The sequence below is a fragment of the Pundamilia nyererei genome, unplaced genomic scaffold, assembly GCF_000239375.1.
Source record: "Pundamilia nyererei isolate P.nyererei 1_Seehausen unplaced genomic scaffold, PunNye1.0 scaffold00085, whole genome shotgun sequence".
Classification (NCBI taxonomy): Eukaryota; Metazoa; Chordata; class Actinopteri; order Cichliformes; family Cichlidae; genus Pundamilia; species Pundamilia nyererei.
Genome location: NW_005187486.1, coordinates 35204 through 55015, shown reverse-complemented (window position 1 = coordinate 55015; position 19812 = coordinate 35204). Strand labels below are relative to the sequence as shown.

The 19812-nt window shown below is 40.6% G+C and overlaps 4 protein-coding genes across 4 annotated transcripts in view; 1 reads left to right on the top strand and 3 right to left on the bottom strand.

Moving 5' to 3' along the window:
• The window catches only part of ptprnb (protein tyrosine phosphatase receptor type Nb), a 42052-nt gene extending 40265 nt beyond the window's left edge, over positions 1 to 1787 (top strand). The window contains exons 22-23 of the mRNA XM_013912269.1: positions 340 to 413; positions 1134 to 1787. Of these exons, the coding sequence (XP_013767723.1) occupies positions 340 to 413; positions 1134 to 1205 (146 nt within the window). The 3' untranslated portion in view covers positions 1206 to 1787. The remainder of the gene's footprint in view (positions 1 to 339; positions 414 to 1133) is intronic.
• Positions 1788 to 2234: 447 nt separating this feature from the next.
• Positions 2235 to 7149, bottom strand: LOC106455901 (tubulin alpha chain). The gene is made up of 4 exons (XM_005738627.2): positions 7026 to 7149; positions 4567 to 4789; positions 3430 to 3578; positions 2235 to 3344 (listed from the first exon to the last, which is right to left on the bottom strand). Exons 1-4 carry the CDS (start codon positions 7026 to 7028, stop codon positions 2370 to 2372), a joined length of 1350 nt encoding a protein of 449 aa, XP_005738684.1. The 5' UTR covers positions 7029 to 7149; the 3' UTR covers positions 2235 to 2369.
• Positions 7150 to 8289: 1140 nt separating this feature from the next.
• LOC102213860 (tubulin alpha-1A chain-like) lies at positions 8290 to 11250 on the bottom strand. The gene is made up of 4 exons (XM_005738626.1): positions 11203 to 11250; positions 9911 to 10133; positions 9664 to 9812; positions 8290 to 9588 (listed from the first exon to the last, which is right to left on the bottom strand). Exons 1-4 carry the CDS (start codon positions 11203 to 11205, stop codon positions 8608 to 8610), a joined length of 1356 nt encoding a protein of 451 aa, XP_005738683.1. The 5' UTR covers positions 11206 to 11250; the 3' UTR covers positions 8290 to 8607.
• Positions 11251 to 12957: 1707 nt separating this feature from the next.
• On the bottom strand, positions 12958 to 14639 carry LOC102213574 (tubulin alpha-1A chain-like). The gene is made up of 4 exons (XM_005738625.2): positions 14600 to 14639; positions 14262 to 14484; positions 14011 to 14159; positions 12958 to 13935 (listed from the first exon to the last, which is right to left on the bottom strand). Exons 1-4 carry the CDS (start codon positions 14600 to 14602, stop codon positions 12958 to 12960), a joined length of 1353 nt encoding a protein of 450 aa, XP_005738682.1. The 5' UTR covers positions 14603 to 14639.
• Between the last annotated feature and the right edge of the window lie 5173 nt (positions 14640 to 19812).

Here is a 19812-nt window from a genome sequence, read left to right as displayed (position 1 = left end):
TTTTCTTTAAGTTCAAGAAAACTTAAAGAAGTCCAGACACTTTTCTTTCCAAGCTCCTTAGACTACGATGACCTGGAGGACTGAGAGCCTTCACAGATGAACACTTGTGGTATTATTATCTAGAATTCTTGGGGATCTAGAACTGCTGGGTTGTAGTATCTAAGATTTTCTTTTTGTATTCCATCTTCAGGACATTGTAGTTTAAAGCCATCAGATCACTGTCAACAGCATCTGTAGTAATATAATTCTAGAGTATGTAAAGTCTGTCTGCCCTTTTCCTCAGTCCTTACAAAAAACAATCTTGTAATAAAAGTTTAACCAGTCTATCTCTTTTTGCAGGCGTGAAAGAGATAGACATCGCTGCTACACTGGAGCATGTCCGAGATCAGAGGCCTGGGATGGTCCGCACCAAGGTGAGTTTCTCTTCTCTCTTTTCATTTACTTGCGGTTCATTTTTTGTTTTTCTGAAGAATAATAAGAAATAAAGACAAAATCTGTCTTAAACTAGTTTAAAAAAAGCTTTATCTGAATTTGGTGACTACATTATTTTAACTGGTTTTAGACTGGTTTATGGCATAGCTTTGACTTTGTTTAGTTTTTAGCTGGTTTTAGACTGCTTCATGACTTTAAACTAGATTTAGGTTTATGGTTATTTTAAACTGGTTTCTAGTTTTAATTGGTTTCAGTTTTATTCTGGTTTCCAACATTAATTGAAACTAGTGTTGGAAGGAGTTTTAATATTTTAACTTGGTTTTTATAGAGCAAAATCATAGCTCTATAAAAGGTAATATCAGGCAAGGTAATATCAGTTAGTCACATCAAATCATTTTGATTCTAATTGAACAATTAGGTCCAAATATGTCTTTGTTCTTTCTCTGATTGGTGGACTAGTTTTAACCACACACTTCATTCAAATGTGGGCAGTTATTGTTGCAAAAACTTTTGATGGGATGTTTTGCTACTAGTCTTTGTGTTGTGATATGTCTTTCAGTCTTACATTAAATGCATATAAGAGTACAATACTTTTGCAGACAGACTTGAGCATTTCTTAGCTTCCAGTATTTTCTACTTTACGCTAAGTTCCTTTAACTTCGGGGAGTACCAATGGAAAATTGGCCTTTTCTCTTTTCCAGGACCAGTTTGAGTTTGCACTGACTGCAGTTGCTGAGGAGGTGAATGCCATTCTCAAAGCTCTGCCCCAGTGAAACCAGTATCGAGCAGGGCTCTGATGAACGGACCCCAACGACTTGACCCACGCGCTTGACTTGTAACCTACCTTTCTCTTTCTGTCTACTGACAAACGACAGCATTAATAGGAGTCACAGAGACTGAAGATTTTAGCAAGGAGTTAATCTGTTTCGATAGTTGACACGGGTGTGTCCAGGGACCTTCAGGAGAAAGAAGTAATGAAAATTAAGCCTGGATCATGTGGCTAATTGAAAGTGGTTTTCAGTTTTAAATCTGATTGTTACCTGTTGAAATCCAATCTGAAAGTGTTGTAGCTGTTGAAATGAATTGACTTTTGCCTCAAGGAATAAGCTAAATTTAAAATGCATATTTACGTCTACATGTATTTGAAAGCATCTGAATGCTCTAAAAGTGTTGTAATGCAGTGTGAAGACTGACATTTAATTTCCTCTCCTCACACGACTAACATCCTTTGTGCCATTTGGATTGTTTTGTGTCTCTGAATATTGTTTGTTGCCTCACGCAAGATAAAAGAAAATCTTAAAAAAAGAAACTATTCTAAGAGAAAAAAATAAAAGCTATTTTGTATCTGTAAGACCTTAAATAAATCTTTTAGTGTGTAAGTGCTGCAAATACTTCATGCGAGTTCTGACTTTGTCTGAGGCTTCGCGACAGCCAGTTCTTTATTGCGGTTTTGTAGAACTACATCCATGCACACCACTTAGCTATACTTGCACCATTTTAATCCTTTAAATTTAGATCTCTTCACATGTTTTAATAGCTTTTTATAGACTCTTCGATTTGATTAGCTGGAGCTACAAATGTTTAAATTAATTTTCCTGCAAGTTTTCTTCCAGCTAACCAGGTTTGAGTCACTCATTTCCAAGCATTTACTTTGATTACATTTAACAAAACAAAATAAATAAATAAAATAATTCACACAAAACTTAAACTCTAATTCTCTGAACTTCATGTTTCATAGAATGCACACATTACAACTTGAGAGACTGCATTCATTCCGACCCAAAGTAAACACAGACAAAGTATAACTTTATTATTGTGGTTTTATTTGGAATAAATGCATTGCTGGCTGGAATGTGCAGAACTGCAGAAAGATACAAGTCCAATATTGCTTTGTAAGCACTGAACTACAGCAATCAGCAAATGGACCTTCCAGAAGCCTAGTACTCCTCGCCTTCGTCCTCCTCTCCAACACTGTCGGTTCCCACCTCCTCATAATCCTTCTCCAGGGCAGCCATGTCCTCTCTGGCCTCTGAGAACTCTCCCTCCTCCATTCCCTCTCCCACATACCAGTGGACGAAGGCCCTCTTGGCGTACATCAGATCGAACTTGTGGTCGAGTCGAGCCCAGGCCTCTGCGATGGCAGTGGTGTTGCTCAGCATGCACACTGCTCTCTGCACTTTGGCCAGGTCTCCTCCAGGAACCACGGTGGGGGGCTGGTAGTTGATGCCCACCTTGAAACCTGTAGGACACCAGTCCACAAACTGAATGGTGCGTTTCGTCTTGATGGTGGCAATGGCTGAATTGACATCTTTGGGTACTACATCACCACGGTACAGGAGGCAGCAGGCCATGTACTTCCCATGGCGAGGGTCACACTTCACCATCTGATTGGCCGGCTCGAAGCAGGCATTGGTGATATCAGCCACAGAGAGCTGCTCGTGATAGGCCTTCTCTGCTGAGATAACAGGGGCATAGGTGGCCAGAGGGAAGTGGATGCGAGGGTAGGGCACCAGGTTGGTCTGGAACTCTGTCAGGTCCACGTTCAAGGCTCCATCGAAGCGAAGGGAGGCTGTGATGGAGGAGACGATCTGACCAATCAGCCTGTTGAGGTTGGTGTAAGTTGGGCGCTCGATGTCGAGGTTCCTTCGGCAGATGTCGTAGATGGCCTCGTTGTCTACCATGAAGGCACAGTCAGAGTGCTCTAGGGTGGTGTGGGTGGTCAGGATGGAGTTGTAGGGCTCCACCACGGCTGTGGACACTTGAGGAGCTGGGTAAACTGCAAACTCCAACTTTGACTTCTTGCCGTAGTCAACAGAGAGACGCTCCATGAGCAGAGAGGTGAAACCGGAGCCAGTTCCTCCTCCAAAGGAGTGGAAGATGAGGAAACCCTGCAGCCCTGTGCACTGGTCAGCCTGGAAAATAAAAGTGTCTGAAATGTTAACCCTCAAGTCTTATTAAAAGCACCAGCTTTAACTTGTTCCAAAGATTTGTGCTCACCAGTTTGCGAGTCCTGTCAAGAACCAGGTCAATGATCTCTTTACCCACTGTGTAGTGACCTCGGGCGTAGTTGTTGGCTGCGTCTTCCTTTCCAGTGATGAGCTGCTCGGGGTGGAAAAGCTGGCGGTAGGTTCCTGTACGGACTTCATCTGAGGAACAAACAAATAGACCTTTAGTGGTGGCTCCACTTCATCATGAAACACTGGGCGCCTTTCTTATATTTGTGTCCAAAGCTGCAAAAATTTATGCTATGAGTAAAATCATTTATTCAGAATGAAGCTATATTTAAGCCTATTTTAGACCATTTACTGAGGGGTTATGAAGTGGCTTCCTACAAGAAACTTAAAGTAACTCGACCACATTTATTTAATTTGAAAAAATTGTGAGTCAACACTCACTTTTATTGCCCAAGTCATAATGGATGGCAACCCAACTTAAAAATGAAAAACTGACTTTTGCAACTGCCTCCAAGAGCCTTTGGACCAATTCCTATGTGAAGGCTAAAACCAAAGCATGTGGGTCTTAGTTTTGCTTTCAAGTGCCTCACTTGTGCTGCTAGCACCAACAGTGAGCAGCCAACTAGCTATTCTGTTCTATTCTATTAGAATAGCCCTTTATTGTCATGGTACATGTACAACAAAATTATGAGTGCTCCACACCAACTGTGCAGGAGTTTAACAAAATGGCAATGACATCACGAATAAATAGCAAATGGAAGATTGGTAGCATTAGTCAGAAGAAAGCCAGATTTTTGTAGTAAAACCTTTCTGACCAAATATGAATTTGACAGTTAGGGGAAACTTCGATAAACATCAAGAGGCTGTTCCACTGATTGAGTGATACGAAGTCAGAGAACATGACAAAAATGTTCCTAATGACGGCAACAAAAGTAAAGTGGCTAATGTAATCAGAGCTCAGCAGGGAAAGGATCAAAGCAGATTGAAGAAAATGGCACAGAAAGGGGATCGATCTCTTGTTATCTGGTGAAGTTGCAAATATACTGGAGAATGATGTGTACCTTACTGACTTTTTGCTCATCTGTAGTCATTTGTGGGGAACTTCAACATTAATTTAAACTTTCTCATACACAACTGGTTTTAAAATAAGGGACCAAGCTGCACATTTAGAAATATTTACCAATGACTGTCGGCTCCAAGTCCACAAAGATTGCTCTGGGAACATGTTTGCCAGCGCCAGTCTCACTGAAGAAGGTGTTGAAGGAGTCGTCGCCTCCTCCGATAGTTTTGTCACTGGGCATTTGACCGTCCGGCTGGATGCCATGCTCTAGGCAGTACAGCTCCCAGCATGCATTGCCCATTTGGGCTCCGGCCTGGCCGACGTGCATTGAAATACACTCACGCTGTGGAAGAGCAGAGGAAATGATGAGTTAGCCTAGCTCTTGCTTTGCATTTACAATGTTTATCACAGAACTGCATTTTAAGGCAGTCTATAAATGATCAAATATTTATGACTGTCATGTATGTTTGAATAAGTAACCTTGTTGCCAAAACTGGTTATTTGCATTTGGGTGAGTGCATGAAAAACCCTGGTTAATAGGGCACCATATCAGTTTTAATATTTTGATCTTGGTTAGCAAATACACAGCAGATCATAAACAGGAAAAGTATACTATTACTCTAATTACAGTCCAGATTATTTTACTTTTGAGGAAGGTCAAAGCTTTTTAAGGTAGTAATAAACTTGCATGTTCTCGTGAACAACAGGGCTTTGTAAATATTTGCACCATTTCCAAACACTGAAAGATTTTAATCCAACAGAAAGTCTAAAAAGGTGAACCGACAGTTTTATTTTCCTATATTTGGAAATGAGCTGTTGGAATCCAGATAAAAGTGGTTTCCTGGTTATGTCCATTTCCATCCTTCGTGTGGTTGTTTCTCAAAGTCTTTTTAATCAAGAACCCTCAGAAGCAAAAAGAGAGTTGAATGTGATACTAACAAAGGTGTAACTAATTGTACTAATCAATTTGACTGAACTTTAAAGTTTCTGTAAGTATCTAGACCTGATTTAAAAAACTAACCTCCCATTAGTCTTATTGAAGGTTTAGGTTCTTTATTAAAGCAAGTAACAAAGGCGTTGAGAATATTACCCTCTATATAGTGAGTAAACTCGTGGGTTAGAGTACGATCAAAAAATAATAATTCTGAAATGAAAAACAAAGTGGTGTAGGTGGTTAGAGATAAGTGTCTGAATGTTTAATGACATAAAACATTAACATTTATTTAAAAATGTTTAATTCAGAAGACTTAGTAATTTCATTTGTAAGATTTTTGGAAACAAGACACATTCAATTGTAGAGTGTGAAAGGAAAAAAGATTAACTTCAGTGCAGTGTCAGGACATGCCGGTGTTGTGCCAAAAAGTGATTGTCTGCCAAAACGCAATTGCTCATATTTAAAGTGCTATAAGTAACTTGTTGGGCTATAATATGTTAAACATATGTCAAATGCATCCCTTGACATAAAGTCATCTTGAGCCACAAACAACATTCGTGTAACAAGATACAAGCCGCAATCAGTTTTTGGCAGCGACTTTTATATAACCTTTATTTATGCAGTAAAAAAAAAAATAAATCTCATTAACATTAAAAATGTATTTTGTAAGAGTAAGTTGCCCAACAGGACAGCAGAAATGGCAGCAAATATTACAATAGTTCTGTAAAAATATTTTAAATGGGGATAAAGGACCGGATTGGCTATAATGTAAGTACAAGTTGTAAAGATACTTAAAAAACAGATAATTTTTTAATTCTTTATGCAACCCCTTTGTATCCCCTGTTCACCGAAGTCTATTTACGAACATACGTAAAGATATTACACATAAAAAATACACAGAAACACTGGAAATCAGATTTTGGCAGACAATCACTTTTTGGCACAACACCGGAACATCCGAGCAGCAGTTTTACCCTTAGGTAGGGCTTTCCGCATGCCTGATGAGCTCCAACATGGCAGGGTGACCACTCCCAAAAACAGCAGATCACTAAAAATCACCCTGCGGGCAGAGGAGTTAAAAAAAAAAAAAAAAAAAAAAATCCATTCAGAGCGGAAGCAGCTCTGCTCCCTGCCCCCACCTCAGTGTAACGTTCACGGACAGGGCGTTATCTAATGGCGCCAGTTAAAAAAAAAAAAAAAAAAAAACCCCAGAAGTTTCAGTTTCAGCACGACCGCTTACAGAAAGACATGACACGTGTGCACACGACCGTTACAGGCCATTTCTATTTCTTTAAAACGTCTTTTTTTTATTACGAACTCGTGGGGTTTGATCTGCACTCTTTTTTTGTCTCTTTAGTTTTAACTGCGCCAGCAGTTTGGCCTGCTTCCACGTCACATAATGTTAAGTGCGCACATGCGTACACAAAACAGAATTTTTAAAAAATATATATTCAAAATACTTTTACTTAGAGCTATATTTTAAGATTTAAATAAATTAGTCCATAGCGCTTGCCAGTTTTTTTTTAATCATTTATTTTTTTTAACAAAAACCTTGCGTTTATTGTAACACCCGTCATTATGTGACTTAAAAAGAAAGCAAGCAACGTTATTTAAAAAAAAACCGACAAACGTTTACTAAGCTTACCATTTTTGTGCTGTTTTCTCCTTCGACCCGACGTTGAAGAATCGGTTGGTGAAGGCAGGACTGAAGAGCGGAAGAGCAGCCGGTCTTATTTATACTTTTTGAGGGGGCGTAGCCAAACCGAAGGTTTGAATTTCCTGTTGGCGGGAACGAACGTTGGGTAGTGCTGCATTCATATACGGTCCGATTTTGCAGTATCTCGTCTTTTCAGCTCTAAACGTGTCTTCACATTTCGTGTTAAGACAGAAACAAAAAAGATAGTCTGGATAAAAGGTGAATTAAAAGCCACCGTTGCCTACAATAATTGTCCATCAGGCTTTGAAATAAAGTTTTAAATATTAGTTGGGCTCCGAGAGCCAGATGAAAAATACTTTAAATAATTTGAAAAACTGAAATTAAGGTGCATTAACTCTTGATTTTTTTTCTTTAGGGAAAACAAAGAAAGTTGAACTGACGTTATTGTAGTGATGACATATAACTGTGACTTTTTAACTTTTGTTGTAATTACCCTCTAAAGAATTTGATTAAAACTTTTACCACCAGGTAAAGTGGGTGTTATGAGACATTCTCTGGTATCTACTTTGAGCACTCAAAGTGCTTTTCTGCTATAAGCTTCACCCACAAACACATTCATACAAGTGTGTCTTATACCTAGACACTTTTAACTTAAAAAAAATGCTTTTAAAAAGTGTTTACTTTTTTCCTTTGATTCTTACCCCCTTTTTCCCAATAACCTTTGTCTTTTGCCAGGCTGCCATTTCAACCCAGGACGTGTTGTTCATGAATTACCTTGTAAAACAAAGGTTACACTGAAACACTCACTTAATATCTCCTCACCAAAATGAACACAACTAGGACGTGAATTCTAAGTGGTTGTTTCTTCACATCCCGTTGTTAATTTTAGCGATTAAAAAAAAATATTTTTATACTATTTTTAATTGCAGTCATTTAAGAGTTTTTAAACTTATTTCTGAGATATGTCATATAAAATGTAAAAAGCTCGCAAACATGCATTCTTTCGTTCAGCTTCCCTTTCAAATAATGACAAAGAAAACCTCCTTAAGACAACATAATGATATATTTGTTCCAAAACATATGAATAAATAAACTGCAACAAGTGATTACCTCACATTTATTCTTTATGGATGAAGAGCAAACACTACAGGGAAAGCAGGTCTAATCCTGGGTCGTTGTTTTTTTGGTGCGTAAGATTTAGATATTCAGGCTATTCAGGAAGGGCAAATAAAGCTTGAGTTGTGCAGCATGATTAGACAAAGACTTGTCAGTTTAATGTCTCAAGAAAAAGACACACGGTACACATGATATCTTGTCACTGCAAACAGAGGATTGTAGAGTGGAAACTAGGGTCTAAGAATATTATACAACAATGCAAATGTCGAGGTGCTTGCCAACTTTGAAAGGCTTATAGGTAGTAGTTTTAATTTCACAGAACTGAAGGAGCAACAAAAGGCTTTACTGTGCTACAAACAAAGCTTTTGTCAGATTATTGTCTAAAACCTACAGGAATGTGCAGCTCAGTTTGTTTGAAAGAAACTTAGACTTGATCTCATTGATTAATTTAGCTTTAAAACTCCTCCCCCTCTTCCTCTCCTTCATCGCCGATGCTGTCAGTTCCCACCTCCTCATAATCCTTCTCCAGGGCAGCCATGTCCTCTCTGGCCTCTGAGAACTCTCCCTCCTCCATTCCCTCTCCCACATACCAGTGGACGAAGGCCCTCTTGGCGTACATCAGATCGAACTTGTGGTCGAGTCGAGCCCAGGCCTCTGCGATGGCAGTGGTGTTGCTCAGCATGCACACTGCTCTCTGCACTTTGGCCAGGTCTCCTCCAGGAACCACGGTGGGGGGCTGGTAGTTGATGCCCACCTTGAAACCTGTAGGACACCAGTCCACAAACTGAATGGTGCGTTTCGTCTTGATGGTGGCAATGGCGGCATTCACATCTTTGGGTACCACATCACCACGGTACAGAAGGCAGCAGGCCATGTACTTCCCATGGCGAGGGTCACACTTCACCATCTGATTGGCTGGCTCGAAGCAGGCATTGGTGATCTCAGCTACAGAGAGCTGCTCGTGATAGGCCTTCTCTGCTGAGATAACAGGGGCATAGGTGGCTAGAGGGAAGTGGATGCGAGGGTAGGGCACCAAGTTGGTCTGGAACTCTGTCAGGTCCACGTTCAAGGCTCCGTCAAAGCGAAGGGAGGCGGTGATGGAGGAGACGATCTGACCAATCAGCCTGTTGAGGTTGGTGTAGGTGGGACGCTCGATGTCCAAGTTCCTGCGGCAGATGTCATAGATGGCCTCATTGTCCACCATGAAGGCACAGTCAGAGTGCTCTAGGGTGGTGTGGGTGGTCAGGATGGAGTTATAAGGCTCCACCACAGCTGTGGACACTTGAGGAGCCGGATAGATGGCGAATTCTAGCTTTGACTTCTTGCCGTAGTCAACAGAGAGACGCTCCATGAGCAGCGAGGTGAAACCGGAGCCAGTTCCTCCTCCAAAGGAGTGGAAGATGAGGAAACCCTGCAGCCCTGTGCACTGGTCAGCCTGCAGGGGAACAAAACAGCACTATTTTCTCCATACATAACTACACTCTAAACTAATACATGTAGATAAACTCACCAGTTTACGAATTCTGTCAAGAACCAGGTCAATGATCTCTTTCCCGATGGTGTAGTGACCTCGGGCGTAGTTGTTGGCTGCATCTTCCTTTCCAGTGATGAGCTGCTCGGGGTGGAAGAGCTGCCGGTAGGTTCCTGTACGGACTTCATCTGTATTTGGAAGACATTGAGAGTATACTCAAAGATTAGGAATGGTGGTTTGGTTTGACACTTAATTTATCACTCTCTAGTTATTCCTGCATTCTTACCAATGACAGTTGGTTCCAGGTCCACAAAGACAGCCCTGGGAACATGTTTTCCAGCTCCGGTTTCACTGAAGAAGGTGTTGAAGGAGTCATCTCCTCCTCCAATGGTCTTGTCACTGGGCATCTGACCATCTGGCTGGATGCCGTGCTCCAGGCAGTACAGCTCCCAGCATGCATTGCCTATCTGGGCACCGGCTTGGCCAACATGGACAGAGATACACTCACGCTGCAAGAACAAGTGGTTCAAATGTCAAACAAAGATCTGAAGTAAAAGCTACATTTTAATGTCTTTGTCACAGATTTTCTGTCCAGCTTTAATACACTAATCAGAGGAGATTATTCAACAGAAAACAACCCCAATGGCAGACAGAAATTCTGTTGTATTTTGTAGCATCAAAAGGGGACGTTTTATTGGTAACTTAAAGAACACAAAGGTCTGTACTACAATGGCAGGAAAAACATCTCAAATGAACTGACAAAGGCATATGCACAGACTATCTATCAGAGTTATTATAGATGTACAAATTTATCACTACTTACTGTTATTTATTTATGTTTTCATCTTTTTTTGTTTTCAATTCACTTTATTTGCAGTTAGTTTTTAGAATGGCTTGCTCATTTCAGTTTAGTCTTTATTGTTTTAAAAATTTTTGTTTCAGTGTTTTAGTTTTTTCACAAATTAACTGGGGCATTTATTGTAGTGGGGGTTTAAGAAGTTTAGAAAGCGTATTAAAATAAACCACTCTCATACCATCATGAATACTGTCATGTAGACATGCCAGTTTCAGTGCTTGATATGTTGACACATTTGACCAAATTTGAAACTAAAGAAGAAAACTAAAGACATTTCCTATTCATTTGGATTTAATTTTAGTTACTTGGTTAATAAAAAAATATCATTTGAATCAGTTTTGGTTTCAGAATTTTATTTTATTTTTAACTTATTTTTATTGGCTAAAAGGAAGAGGTGAATTTAATCAGACATTTAAGAAAGATCAGAAAAGAACAAAGAAAGGAATGGGAAACAAAGAAAACCACACCAGAATATAACCTTCAAAATAAAACAGGAAGTAAACTGAAAGGGGGTCCAAATATAGTAAGATGCAGAAAAATACAGGAGGCATTTGGAAAGAATAAATACTCCAAGAAAGAGATAAACTAATAAATAAATAAATAAAAAAAATCACACTCCATTTTATACACCCAATGTCCCTGTGAGAGGTTTTTTTCTCTCAGAAATCATACGAAGCTGTTCAACAGAGGAACTTAAACAGAAAATAAAAAAGGCTTCTCACCATATTTTTGGAGCTTTGAGGAGTCCCTTGTTCACTTGAGAGGAGTGGCTGGGGATATTGTGTGTGAAATGCGAGTGCAGTAAGCTGCTTTATAGCCAAGCATCACCAAGCAACAGCCTGCAATGTTGTGGTAACTGGAGGAGCTGAAGAAGCAAACACCAGCTCCTTCAATAACAAATGAGGGTGCAGAACACAAAAAAGAAAACCCACTGTAGAAACAGAAGGTACTAAAGCTGTTGTTATACACACAAGTAACCAACAGTGAAATATTTGGCCCATAACTGTGTCACCTCACCCAATTTTTCATGTTAGATTTAAGGTAAATCTGCTGTTCTGTCTGTGCAGTCAGTATCTTGTGGTTCAGATCTGAATGAAAAATTTAAATATGATGGAAACATTTATCTGTGGATGGCTCTAACTCATAACTCTTTAATTTAAAAAAAAAGTTTCTGTGTCAAGCAGTACTTTTTTAATGAAATACTGCTCAAATTAGAAGTTTGGTCATGTTGAAGTGACACATTGGCAGCCTGGGTTTTCTAATCTTGCAGATGAATGATAACGGATACCTCCCCAGAGTGAATGAATAGGCTTTTGTTACAGCTCACCGTTGCATCACCACTTTAGTCAAGATTCATTTGCAATGCAAAGGCAGCATATTCCCCAAGGAAAACATTGCAACACGCTTTCCTCAAAGCCAGCTGACATTTGAGATCACCGTTTCTTTTCCAGTAGGTCTCAGTTCAGAGCTTTCAGCTATGTACACAGGAGAAAGAAAAGGGGAGTATGGTGGTACTATTGAGAAAACCGGATAAATGCAATACCTGAGGCTGGAGATTAACAAAGGATTATGTTTTCCTAAGGAATTTTCCTCAAAAGATTAATTTCTTAAAAACCACCAGGTCACCAGTGACCTGTTTGTGGTAGGGGTAGTTTCTTTTACCCAGATAGAAATCATTTACCAGTAGGCCAGAATATGTAAGATCTAAAAAGTAATATCTTTTAGTTTCTGAAACTAGAATGTCTTCCTCCCATCACCCACAGCTTGTTCTGAAGGAACAATCTAAAGTATCATGAGGCGATTGTGATTTGGTGCTATATAAATAATATTGATTTAAATAAAACTATACAGTGTAACCCTACACCTAAGAGGGTTGTTGGTGAACTGGAGGAAGTTAACAGGTTAGGTTTAACAAGAACTTCCCCAGTTTCTAAATGGACATATTATATTGACTGAAGTGCTTTAGGAAGTTTATAACCCCAAATGAATTTCAGAACCAATCCTCTAAAGTACAGATTTACTGTCTACTGATGCCTTTTCAGAAACCTGTTTTCCTTAGAAGATGTTTTTTGTGTAAACCTTGTGTGCTATTACCCGTGTAATCTATTGTTGGGAACTGTTAAATCTTTCACCTGTGCATCTGCTGGTAACCCTAGAGCTGTAACCACAAACTATCACCTAAGGTTTCCAAGAACATGCTCACACTTGGTTTCCCTAGTTACTGTTCTCTCAGGCCTTGTTTGCTTTCAGGTGTCAGCTGACAACAACAGACAAGTCATTATAGTTCAACAGCAAACATGACCATTGCTGGAGGAGACACATATAGTGGGAGAAACTGAAATGCACAGACAGACAAATGTTTTGCACTCTTGGTTTATTTTTGCACACACACGCACACACATATATATAAAAAACCAATATGGCATTGCTCACTGCTGAAATACAATAATGATATCATTATGCAAAACTAAAACGTATTACTCCTCCCCCTCTTCCTCTCCCTCATCGCCGATGCTGTCGGTTCCCACCTCCTCATAATCCTTCTCCAGGGCAGCCATGTCCTCTCTGGCCTCTGAGAACTCTCCTTCCTCCATTCCCTCTCCCACATACCAGTGGACGAAGGCCCTCTTGGCGTACATCAGATCGAACTTGTGGTCGAGTCGAGCCCAGGCCTCTGCGATGGCAGTGGTGTTGCTCAGCATGCACACTGCTCTCTGCACTTTGGCCAGGTCTCCTCCAGGAACCACGGTGGGGGGCTGGTAGTTGATGCCCACCTTGAAACCTGTAGGACACCAGTCCACAAACTGAATGGTGCGTTTCGTCTTGATGGTGGCAATGGCGGCGTTCACTTCTTTAGGAACCACGTCACCACGGTACAGAAGGCAGCAGGCCATGTACTTTCCATGGCGAGGGTCACACTTCACCATCTGATTGGCTGGCTCGAAGCAGGCATTGGTGATATCAGCCACAGAGAGCTGCTCGTGATAGGCCTTCTCTGCTGAGATAACAGGGGCATAGGTGGCTAGAGGGAAGTGGATGCGAGGGTAGGGCACCAAGTTGGTCTGGAACTCTGTCAGGTCCACGTTCAAGGCTCCGTCAAAGCGAAGGGAGGCGGTGATGGAGGAGACGATCTGACCAATCAGCCTGTTGAGGTTGGTGTAGGTGGGACGCTCGATGTCCAGGTTCCTGCGGCAGATGTCATAGATGGCCTCATTGTCCACCATGAAGGCACAGTCAGAGTGCTCTAGGGTGGTGTGGGTGGTCAGGATGGAGTTGTAGGGCTCCACCACGGCTGTGGACACTTGAGGAGCTGGGTAAACTGCAAACTCCAACTTTGACTTCTTGCCGTAGTCAACGGAGAGACGCTCCATGAGCAGAGAGGTGAAACCCGAGCCAGTTCCTCCTCCAAAGGAGTGGAAGATGAGGAAACCCTGCAGCCCTGTGCACTGGTCAGCCTGCAGGGGAACAAAACAGCACTATTTTCTCCATACATAACTACACTCTAAACTAATACATGTAGATAAACTCACCAGTTTACGAATTCTGTCAAGAACCAGGTCAATGATCTCTTTCCCGATGGTGTAGTGACCTCGGGCGTAGTTGTTGGCTGCATCTTCTTTTCCAGTGATAAGCTGCTCGGGATGGAAGAGCTGCCGGTAGGTTCCTGTACGGACTTCATCTGTATTCACGAAAAATAACTGTATATGAGTATATGAGAAAACTTTTCAAATCCTTTACGTATAAATATATTTAAATTTATATTAAAAAATTGAAATTTTACCAATGACAGTTGGTTCCAGGTCCACAAAGACAGCCCTGGGAACATGTTTTCCAGCCCCGGTTTCACTGAAGAAGGTGTTGAAGGAGTCGTCTCCTCCCCCGATTGTCTTGTCACTGGGCATCTGACCATCCGGCTGGATGCCGTGCTCCAGGCAGTACAGCTCCCAGCATGCGTTTCCCATCTGGACGCCTGCCTGGCCAACATGAACAGAGAGGCATTCCCGCTGCAAGACCAGGCCACATCAACATTAGAAAAGGCTTTGTGGAATCTAATAGGCAACACTATCACACCTTTAAAAGTGGACATTACAGAGTCTGTAAGACACTGCAGAAACTTACCATGGTTCTAAATTCCTGCTGCTGACTGCGAGGATCTGCAGGCGAAATCTGCTCTCTCTCAAGATCTCTCTGGTACTTATAGTATCTCCAAACTCTATAGTAACGGGTCTTGTTGTTCACAAATGGGGCTTAACTGAGTTTACCAGAGGGCAAAATCATTGTCCCGACACGCTCGGTCACACATCCATGACCATTTTTCCTGTGGAAAGATAATGTATAACCCTGAGCCCATACATCAGGCACACAAAACTCATTTAACTCACAAGCACCTAAGGAAAAAGCACCGAGTGGTTAATAAACTCAAAGCTCTGAGGGGGGCTCAAAGCTCCATGTGAGAGAGTCAAAGGAATTCTACATTCCCCAAATATTTGTAAACAGAATATTTTTAACAGCCCCCCTCACAGCCTGTTTGTACGTTGCCCAGATGTAAGTTACATTTGTGGGCACTTCAGCAAATTGAGCTTATAGGATCAATGTTATTTACTGAAACTGATAAGAAGAGAAACTATAAAGGAGCAGGTCTGTTCTTTAATGTAAGCAACGTAAGTAATTTTAACAAGAAATTTAACAACTCATGGGCTTCAGTGATAATGTATAAAATAGCTTTTTATAAGCTTTATCCAGTTACATATGTGAAATGTAGCCTAATTAGGTTTAGGATTTGACTTTGGCTATTTCATTTAAGCCCTTTTTTCTGACTACATTTAAATGTTTGCATATTTGCATTTTGTTATGAAGTACCATAAGACCACAAAGAACCAGGGACTAAATTAGAAAACCACAGAAAAGGGAACACAAACAGTCAGGGAGACAAGCCTACAGTGTTTACCCACTGGCCACTTTATTAGGTACACCTGATACTAGAACCAGGTGGGAGCCCATTTTGCCTTTAGAACTACCTTAATTTTCATTGCATAGATTCAACAAGGTGCTGGAAACATTCCTCAGAGATTATCCATATTAACATGACAGTGTCCCACACAGTTCAGGTTACACACATGCATCACAGCATGTAACCCCAGTGGCCTAATGGATAAGGCACTGGCCTCCTAAGCCAGGATTGTGGGTTTGAGTCTCATATGTGGGGATTTCCAGCTGTTGAAGTGGGCCCTCAACCCAGAGCGCAATGAATTGCAGCCATCCTCATTTGGCCCGTGGTCTTTACACTGGTTAACTGTGTTGCTACAATTCCATAATGGGAATCTCCCCTGTTACCATAACCCAAATGTGCTCTATTGGAATGAGATCTGGTGACTGTGCAGGTCTAACCAGGAGTTTTTTTTAAGGCTTTCCACATGCACATGTAAAATGCAGATTGGAGTCAACAGATTATATGAATTATATATTTCTTTGTCGCTGGAGGGCACCCAAATGTCAACTAGTCACTGAAACTTGCAAAGTACAGGGAAGGACCGTCACTGTCAAACAGATAGGGGTGGCAAAAGTGCAGACATTCTTTGCTTAAGTAGAAGTATAGACATCTGTTTTTAAAACGACTCTGGTAAACACTGAGGTACTGACTCAACATCTGTATTCAAGTTGAAAGTAATTAGTGGTCCAAAGTAAGCCATTTAGGAGATTTCCACCAGCGTTTTCTTTTTTTTTTTTTTTGCCAAGCTAACTGACCTAACTGAAAATGGTATTAATACAAGGGAACAAACTTTCTAATGATTTTGCTCATCTTGACTACATGTGATGTAGAAGAAAGTGAATTTTTAAGAATAGCTCTATGCTGTTGTTGAGATAAACCTAAGATGGAAAAAGAATCACTTAGAAATAATTTGTAATAATTTAAACTGTTTACAGGCTGTGATCAGCTGACCTGTGATGCTGCTGCCTGAGGAATTCAACAAGATCTAAGCATGGAGACAAAGTCAGAGAGGCAAGGACTGGACATATGCAGAGGACGGATAGTCGATATAATGGACAAAGGTGATGAAGATGGAGTTGCAAGAGAGAGAAGAAAAGAGGAAGTAAAGTAAAAAGTAAAGTAAAAACTTCACTTCAATAGCACCTTTAAAGATATTGGTCCCAAAGTGCTGATCAGAAGCAAGAAAAAACATTACACATCAGTACACTGAAAAAGTTACTTAAAAGCAGTTGTAAAAAGAAGTTTTTAGTTGCTTTTTAAAAAGCTCAACAGAGTCTGCAGACTTCAAACTAAAGGTGAGAGAGTTCCAGAGTCCTGGTGGTACTATTGAGAAGGCTCTGTCACCTTTAGTTTTCAGGACCTTAGGGACCCCCTAGAGTTCTTTTTCTTTAATATATGCCAGTGCTTGACCATTTAGAAACCTATAAGTGAGAACCAAGAGCTTGAAATGTTTTCTGGAAGCCACTGGAGCTGGACGAGTAGTGCTGTGACATTAGAAAATCTCTTTGATTTGGCCAGAATTCTGGAAGCAGTGTTCTGTACAGTCTGCAGATGGTCCAATGATGCTTTAGGAAGGTGAATAATGAGCTACAGTAATCCAATCTCGAAGAAACAGTAATGACCATCTAAAAACCAGAGTCAAAATTTGATGGAAGGTTTAGCATGAGATGCTAATCCAGCTTTTTGCACTGTCTAAGCACTTGTGTAAGACACGCAGTTGTGATACCTTATGAGGCTTAAAAAAGAAACATATAACTGAATCATTCCAGTAGCAGTGATATGAGATATCTTTAAAAGTGCTTAAAATGTTCAGTAGAGGGAGCACATAAATCGGTAATAATATGCATAATAATAATAAGCAGCCACATCAGAAAGATATGATGTAAAGGATTGTAAGGCAGTGGTCTTGGGAATATTTGTGATTGGGGTGGTCTGCTCATCTCCACTCCAGAGTCTGGACTCTGGAGTGTGTGTACGGTGTTCATGTCTGTGTGTGTCTGTGTTGGGCGAGAGCTGAGTGTTTGTGTATGTGTACGTAAGGATGGGAATAAATGTTTGTGTCTGTGTCAGGTCGGGTCTTAGATTCCACTCCTCTCTCCCCCTAGGTATGGGGGTTTATCTACCCCCACCATACTCCCTGCCAGTGGCTGGTGCCCCACCTGCTGGTACATTGGTGTTTCTCTGCGTCCAGGGCTGAGTGCTCGGGTGTGCACTGGCTCACTCCTGGTGACTGCTTGGCAGGGCCTCTGCAATATCTCAGTCTGCCCCCCGGCTCTGTCTGTCTTTTCTTTCCAGTCCCCCGGTCCTCTCAGTTCTGATTGTAAATACTTAAAATAAAATACAAATAAATAAATAAACAATCCTGATAAAAAACTTCTAAATATGACAATCAAGTGGTCCAGTATAGCAAAAGAACACTTAGGAAAATAAATATTAGACAATAATTCTGTTTGCTACAGCGCTGTAAAGGACAGGCAAAGAAACCCCAAACATAAATAAATAAATAAATAAATATTTGTGATTGGCTGTCCAATGGGGAGAGGCCAAGGTTTAGCCTCAGCACTCCCTGATTTGTTCTCTTCATAGTCCTTCCTCATGGCATAGACAAAGATTTAATTTCAGTGTGAGCTCATCTGAGATTGTCAGAAAGAATCAACAGGAAGAACATTTTAATGACCTTTTACAGATTAACTGAACATGAACGTTTGCTCAGACACCTGGTTAAACTTAGGTCTAACCCTGAGCTAAGTTTTTTGGCACAAAAAAAGCAGGTCAGAGTAGATCCAATCAATTCTGAGTATTTTCAGTATTACTTATCATCCTGGTGCACTTTATCATAAGTCAGAGTCCATCACTGTAATCATGTTTTATAGTGGAAACCAGTGCTATTTTGATGTTAGCACGTTTCCCCGTGTCAGACTTTACACAGTGCTCTGTCGGTGTCTGAATAATGAACTGTTTCTTTGCCTGTGTTGTCTTTGGGGAGTTGGACAAACCCAAGTACTGCATCGAGCTGTTGTCTCACACAGTCTGCCTGGTGAGAGTTTGGAGGGGCACGGTGGTTGGCTACACCAATAGCCTGCAGGGCTTCAAGCTGAAGGTGAGCTCCACCCCTGTGTGTGAAGAGTAAACTTTGCAGAGGACATTGCGGCAAACAAATCTCAAAAATCTTTTATATAATCAGATTTTATAACTGAGAACATCAGACACAACAGAATGCTTGTACAGTGTTTGTATTAGATGTTCTGAGTAGAAACTTTAGATGACCATTTTTGCCATTCCTGCCTGCCATCAAAGTCTACTTTAATATCCTGGAGTCCAGCCTTGCCAAGATGCTCAAGATGAGCACCATGGTTCAGGGTCTGGGTCTTCAAAATGACCCTGAATGTCCAGACCATCAGGATCACTTACACTAAGTAACGGTCATTCTGTTGATGAAGAATCAAACTGTAGTGATAAAATATTGTGGATTAACTTCTGATCTGTGAAAGTTTTAATTGCTCTTTAGTTTTTAATTTTGGTTTTAATTATATATCCAAAAGCAGCATAAAGAGTAATGTTTTCTTTTCTTTTTATTGAACAGACACTGCTGAGATAAAGCAGCAAAGATGCAGTTCTTATGCTTCAGCAGAGCTGTCAGACCCTTCAGGTGTCCAAAAGACACAAAAAAGAGACCTTCCCTGACCGTTGTTCTTTCACTCTGTTTCTAAACATGTTTCCAGTGTGTCTTGTTTCGCGACATGTCTACCTGAACCTGCTAAAAGTAGTAATAATTAACCGTGCCCAGATGTAACTATTAGCTTTCAAGGACATCCAAACAAGCATTTATGGAACCCCTCTGTGTCAACATCCGAGTGTTACAACAGAAGGGAGAACACCAGGTGTATACAAATATTTATGCATAATAATAAATTTAACTTATATCAAAAACACAAAAAGGTTATGAATAGAGTAAAATTATTTAGCTTGGCAGTATTATTAACAATTTCACTAATGAGGACTCAGATCTCAGTGCGTTGATTCTCTTTCCTAGGTTCATCTGATCAGCAGATGAATAGAAAGCGTGTGTGTGTGTTCCTGTGTTTGTATTTATGTTGGGGGGGCATCTCGTTTGCATTATAATTGTAAAATTCTACCTAATACAGCTAATTATAAACATGATTCGGCTTGCAGATATTTTTTACTCCTGAATAAAATATCTACATCTGCCCAAAAAATTTCAGATAAAATTTTGGGCAGTCTTTAATTATCAGGTAGCAAAACCTGAAATAATGAACCCACAGAATGAGGAACTTTTTTCTGCAAATCTTCAAAACCTATTTTTGGGTAATCAAATACAGTG